The 6640-nt window shown below is 48.1% G+C and overlaps 1 protein-coding gene across 1 annotated transcript in view; it reads right to left on the bottom strand.

Moving 5' to 3' along the window:
- NSUN2 (NOP2/Sun RNA methyltransferase 2) overlaps nucleotides 1–6640 on the bottom strand; it is a 45917-nt gene that overhangs the window by 28120 nt on the left and 11157 nt on the right. The window contains exon 6 of the mRNA XM_083145170.1: nucleotides 2520–2604. Coding sequence (XP_083001296.1) covers nucleotides 2520–2604 — 85 coding nt within the window. The remainder of the gene's footprint in view (nucleotides 1–2519; nucleotides 2605–6640) is intronic.

Genomic DNA, 6640 nt, shown 5'->3' with positions numbered 1-6640 from the left:
TTTACAATATCGCTCAGAAAGCCATTTGAGTGATATTCTGAACTAGTGTTCACTCTAGGCTTATTTTAGCAAGGCAAAATGCGCCCTGCCATTTAACACCCTGCTTAAAAAAGCTGGGCCCATCTGCCCTCTTCACCACTCTGCGGAAGCCCAGTACCTACGTAGGTGCCGTGCCCACTCCCAAAAAGACATCTGCAGACGCACAAATGAAATTCATATAGTTTAAAGTAAAAAAAGTTATTTCTTGCATTTAGTGACTTCTTGTTTAAATAGTTCCATTGGAAAGTCAAGCCGACTATACACTCCCGCACACATCACATAGCACATAAAGAGAGGTATTCAACACCTTCCCCTTCAATCGCCGTTTTGACCTCGCTGGTTTCCTAAGACGGGGCGGAAACAGCGAGTGTGGCCATTAAAACAGCGGGCTCGCCACAAATGCGGCGGACTCACTACATTTGCGTCAATCCTCGCCATAGTCTCACAGCGAGGATTTCTCCCTTGCATTGAGTACAGTGAGGATGGGCTTGTTTTCGGCAAGGAGAAGCCATACAAACCGTCACCGGACTGTTTTTTTGTACTAGATCATATATAGTACAAAAAGCAGACTTCTGTAGCACATTGCATGCTTTAGCACTAGATGCAATGCAATCTAGTACAAAAAGTACCAGAGAACATCTCTGTATGTATGGGCATCTTTAGATAATGACACTAATGGTGTTAACACACTAATGTGGGGTACACACCAGGACGATATGGCCCAAAATTAGTCAATTTATACAATCTCGACCGATTGTATGTAAATTGGCCATGTTTTGGGCATTTCGCTGTCCTTTGATGCGATGCCCCGCAGGTCGGTCTTTCGGAGATCCTACCTGCTGCAGGTAGGATCTCAGAACCGACCATTGCAGTGAGTGGGGGTCGTTATCACGGCGCCGTAATTTACCATTCATTTTGACTATAGTCAAGATGGATTCAGTATTTGCATAGACATCGAACATGGTTTTTAAGCTTTCAATCCTGATTCGATGCCAATGTGCGCTGCCGTTCAGCTGAAATTGAAAAGCCAAATAGACAGTGCAGCAATGACTATATAGTGCAGATTGAATGTAGATAGTATGAATTCAACGTAAATAGCACAAGACTTAGCAAAAATTGCTATACGTCTAAGATTCTATTGCTATGCAAAGGAATCTCACCATGTGTACACATCATAAGTCAGTATTCTCCTAGAATAAATATACTGTGCAGGCAAGGCAATTTTGACTAGGTCATATACCAGTGGTTCCCAACCCTGGTCCTCAAGTACCCCCAACAGTGCATGTTTTGCAGGTCTCCACATAGAATCACAAGTACTATAATTAGCTCCACCTGTGGATCTTTTCAAATGTGCCTGAATAATGAGTGCACCTGCCGGGTGACCTGGAAATCGTGCACTGTTGGGGGTACTTGAGGACAAGGGTTGGGAACCACTGTCACATCTATCATCAGTTAGACAAATTGCTTAGTAAAAATCTTCAGGGCATTTAGCTAACATCTCTTGTGCATCTAGTCAAAACTGCTAAGTTATAATTGGCCAATAGCTCATTAGTGTTCCCTCCAGCATCCCAAGAGGGCAGGGTGCTGGACGAAAAGGGGTGCTTTGAATGTTGACATCACTAATGTGGGCAGGCTCGCCCACCAACATCACTAATGTGGCAGGCCCGCCCACCAACATCACTAATGTGGGCGAGGATTCAGCCATCCATTTAAAATGCAACAATGGTGCAGTCTGACAACCCCCCCCCCCCCCCCCCCCATTTACTTTGCAAAGCCAATTACCAGGTCAAGCATTTCTACCTGGTAATTTTCCCTTAAACAATGGTCTTTTTCTCATTTTCAATGCCAATCCTAGTCGACAATCCAAGTCTTCGGCCCTGCTTTTTTCCCAGGTCGAAGACCAGGAAAAATGACCTGGGTTGACCCTTTCACATTAGAAAAAGGACCATTGTTGAAAAGCAAATGACCAAGTAGAAATGCTTGACCTGGTAATTGCTTTGCAAAGTGAACAGGGTATCACTGGCCTTCGAAATCCATATTATGCTGTCCACACTATTTAGTCTCGTGTTCATGGACAAGATTGATTACAACATAACAATTGTAGATTCAACTACAGACATGGACCAGCAAAATAAGCAAAGTTCTAAATACATCAGGGGACAAAAATGTTTTATATTACATGGCTTGAAGACTGCATTATAGGGGGATGCGTCATTTGGTCAACAGCATGATGGTCGACAGTCAAAATGTAGAGATGGGGTTTTCACAAACTTTCGACCTATAACCAGACCAATGTCGACCATCATGCTGTAGACCAAATGATCCCAACCCTTTATAAGCACAAGTTTGGTTGCAATAGTATGTAGGTAAATGTAAATCTGGAACATAAAAATGCATGACCACTGAGAAATATGGGCAACCATGTAAGGATTTAGGCTGTGACACAATCTAATTGAATCCTAATTACTAACTAAACATACCAGGAAACGGAACGTCCATATCTGCATGCAACATTTCAATAATCTGCTTTGTTTTAGATCCTGGGGCTGCACACATATCCAAGATCTAGGTAAGAGAGACAGGTGGGTGACAGTTTGAAAATTATATTTCTAGATTAGGCAAAGGAGTTTTTCAACGTGGTTGGGGAAAATAAAATAAAGTACCAGATTACACTCAAAATTTCAAATTGCTCTATTAATATAAAATAAAAAAACAAACACATACTTTCATAATTGTTCAGTGCCATGAAACTGCCAAGGTTACATAGATGAACGAATACCGGTACTTGTTCCCTAGAATGGCGCCCACTAAGCTATTTGCTTAGTGGGCTATTCTGCGTAGGGAAATCGCATCGGCCATTTTAGTGCCATGCGATTTTTTCATGTAATTTATTCACTGCTCTGTGTGCCCTAGAGGTTATCGCATCTGCCGCAAAATAGCATGCGATTTTATAGTGTGCGATGCCAATACATTAGGTATACAATAATATGATTGTAGGTCCTAAAAATAAGTTTTACGCACACACCCCCCCCCCCTCCACTATCCATGCTACCCCAAAGCGTGACGAACGCAGCGAGCCGTGCGAGGGGCGGCGGAACGCACCCTCCCATTTTTTCATACCCCCACTATCCACGTCGGCGTAGAGTTGATTTTATATAGTGTGGCGAACGCAACGAGCACAAAGCGTGGCGAGCGGAAGCGGAATACATGTAAAGTAATCCGCATCGCACTATAATGCCCCATGAGATGCGATTTCCCTACGTTAGCGTACATAGGAAATCTGGGCACCGTTCTAGGAAACAGGTACCAGAATACCTTAACAATATAATTCTGCCTCTACTTGCGATCCATAAAAAAATAAAGTTTTTATGGACAAAAACCCAATAATTAAAAAAATACATTATTGGATTGGTCAAACTGTGTACATGAAGACCATAGAGCAGTGGTTCCCAAACTTTTTCGAATCACAGCGCCCTAGAGTATCAGAATTTTTTTCGTGGCACCCCTAAGCCAAAAGTTTCTTATTGAGTACTTTAGAAAAAAAGAAACAAAATTAAATACATTGTTTTATAGGACATCCTTAGGGTCAGTTATGTGGATAGTGCCAGGATTTGCTTCCGTTTGTCCACAGTTTATGATTGGAAGCCACAAGCACTGGTTTTGCCTATTACATTGTATACTGCCCAAAGTATTTATTGTCAATGTGAATACTCGGCATGTGCAGCGAATCCTGTTTAAGATTTGCCGCACAGTCGCAGTGTTCCGCAGGGCTGGAGCCTTCGCTGCCAGCCCTTGCTGTCACCGTATTCAATGCCGCAGGGGCTCGCTGCCCCTGACGGCGATTCCTAACCCCTGCGGCGCCCAGCCAGGGGACGGCAGCAGGCAGGGAGATGAAGTCTCCCTGCCTGCCCCAGAATGTATGTGTGTGGGGGAAGAGGAGGGCTCCCCGCGACCCAGGCAGCACAAGCTGCCCCCCAGGAGAGCTAGCAGGTGACGCAGGTAGGGAGCCACTTACACTGCTCCCGATCGTGCATATGTAATGATCGGGAGCAAGATTTTTAATCTCCTATATATTTGGCTACATCTGTCACTCAAAGTGGGTGTCTGTGTCTATAACGCTCTGTTCCTGGACTTTCCTCTTAATGTGTGATTGCCTTCATCTGTGCTGAACACCTTTCTGAGAAATTAACCTGTTAAACAGGTGATGGCAATCATACATTAAGGGGAAGTCTAGAAACAGAGCATTGTGTCCCTCCTGGAGAGGGTCATGTTGGGAGGTATGTGACAGAGAACCAGCCCAGTGAGCCCACAGACAGTGCCAGACAACCACTGCCTTCCCATGTTGCCCAGCACTGCTACTCCACAGCCACCAGGTGAGCGCCCCCCCTCCCGCGATTTGCGGCAAAACCTCCCCCCCGTGCCCCCCTCCCGCGATTCGCGGCAAAAACACCCGCTCCCCCGCGACCCCCCCTACCGCGAATCGCGGCAAAAACACCCCCGCGACCCCCCCTCCCGCGATTCGCTGCAAAAAGAACCCCCCACGCAATTCGCGGCATAACCACCACCCCGCGACCCCCCCTCCCGCGAATTGCGGCAAACCCTCCCCCGTGACCCCCCCCGATTCGCGGAAAAAACACCCCCCCCGCGACCTCCCTCCCGCGATTCGCGGCAAAAAGAACCCCCCCCGCGACCCCCCCTTGCACGATTGGCGGCACCCCCCCTGCGACCCCCCTCCCGCGATTCGAGGCACCCCCCCCCCCCCGCAATTCGCAGCAGCCCCAGGATTAAATGGCACATGCAAAACACTGACATGGCTATGGTCGACAATGAAAAAGGTTGACATGAGTTTTTGAAGATTTATTTTTAATTTTTTCATATTCATTGTCATGTGTCGACATGGACACCAATGAAGTGGCACACTTATGTCAACATTTACATGTGTTGACCTTTCTGTGTTGATTTTTTCTTGTGGCGATTCGCGTCACACCCCCCCGCAACCCCCCCTCCCGCGATTCGCGGCATCCCCCGTGACCCCCCCCTCCCTCAATTCGCGGCAACCCCCCACCGGAACCCCCATGAACCCCGCTCTCCCGCGATTCGCGGCACCCACCCCCCGCAACCCCCCCCCTCCCGCAAATCGCGGCACCCCCCGCGATTCGCGGCAGCCCCAGGATTAAATGGCACATGCAAAACACTGGCACGGCTATGGTCGACAATGAAAAAGGTTGACATGAGTTTTTGAAGATTTATTTCATTTTTGGAATGTTTTCATATTCATTGTCATGTGTCAACATGGACACCAATGAAGTGGCACACTTATGTCAACATTTACATGTGTTGACCTTTCTGTGTTGATTTTTTCTTGTGGCAATTTGCGTCACACCCCCCCACCCCCACAACCCCCACTCCCGCGATTCACGGCACACACACACACACACACACCTCCCCCGCGATTCTCGGCACCCCACCCCGTGACCCCCCCTCCCGTGATTCACGGCACACCCCCGCGAACCCCCCTCCCATGATTCGCCGCAACCCCCGCCCCGTAACCCCCCTCCCGCGATTCGCGGCACCCCCCCGCGATTCGCAGCAGCTCCAGAATTAAATTGCACATGGAAAACACTGACATGGCTATGGTCGACAATGAAAAAGGTTGACATGAGTTTTTGAAGTTTTTTTTTTTCATTTTTTGAATGTTTTCATATTCATTCTCATGTGTCGACATGGACACCAATGAAGTGCCACACTTATGTCAACATTTACATGTGTTGACCTTTCTGTGTTGATTTTTTCTTGTGGCGATTCGCGTCACCCCCCCCACCCCCCCCACTCCAGCGATTCACGGCACACACACACTCCCCCGCGATTCTCGGCACCCCACCCCGTGACCCCCCCTCCCGTGATTCACGGCACACCCCCCGCGACCCCCCCTACCATGATTCGCCGCAACCCCCGCCCCCGTAACCCCCCTCCCGCGATTTGCGGCAACCCACCCCGCGACCCCCCTCCCGCGATTCTCTGCAATCCCTCCCCTCCCGCGATTCACAGCATCCACCCCCCTCCTGTAATTCGCGGCACCCCCCGCGACCCCCCCTCCTGCAATTCGCGGCACCCTCCACGACCCCCCCTCCCGCGATTCGCACCTAAGTTGCAATACAGGGCATCTTTCATACAATTCTAACCATATTTCGGTACTTATGTAATATCTGGGCTCCCGTTTTTCTTATGAGACCGAGTCCCCTCGCGGGGCTCGCTGCGCTCACCACGCTTCGGGCACGGTGGCTCGCTGCGCTCGCCACACTATATAAAATCAACTCCATGCGTAGTTGGATAGTAGGGGTATGAAAAAATGGGGTGCATTTAACATGGGAGCCCAGATAATACATAAGTACCCATATTTCTCATATACAAACGTTCACAAATTAAGGGGGCGCAGCCCCTTACGACGGTGTGAAGAGCGCCCGTAGGGCGCGATGAATCACCTAGTTAAATATATATTCATGTGCTGTAAGCAAATTAATAAAAATAGCATGCCCCTTCACATAATAAAATTTCTGATTTTTTTTACACCAAAAAAAAAAAAACACTTTCACATTCCAAG

This window comes from Crinia signifera, chromosome 5, assembly GCF_055691185.1.
Source record: "Crinia signifera chromosome 5, ASM5569118v1, whole genome shotgun sequence".
Taxonomy (NCBI): domain Eukaryota; kingdom Metazoa; phylum Chordata; class Amphibia; order Anura; family Myobatrachidae; genus Crinia; species Crinia signifera.
Note: the sequence above shows the minus strand (reverse complement) of the source record. Positions and strands in the feature narration are given on the sequence as shown.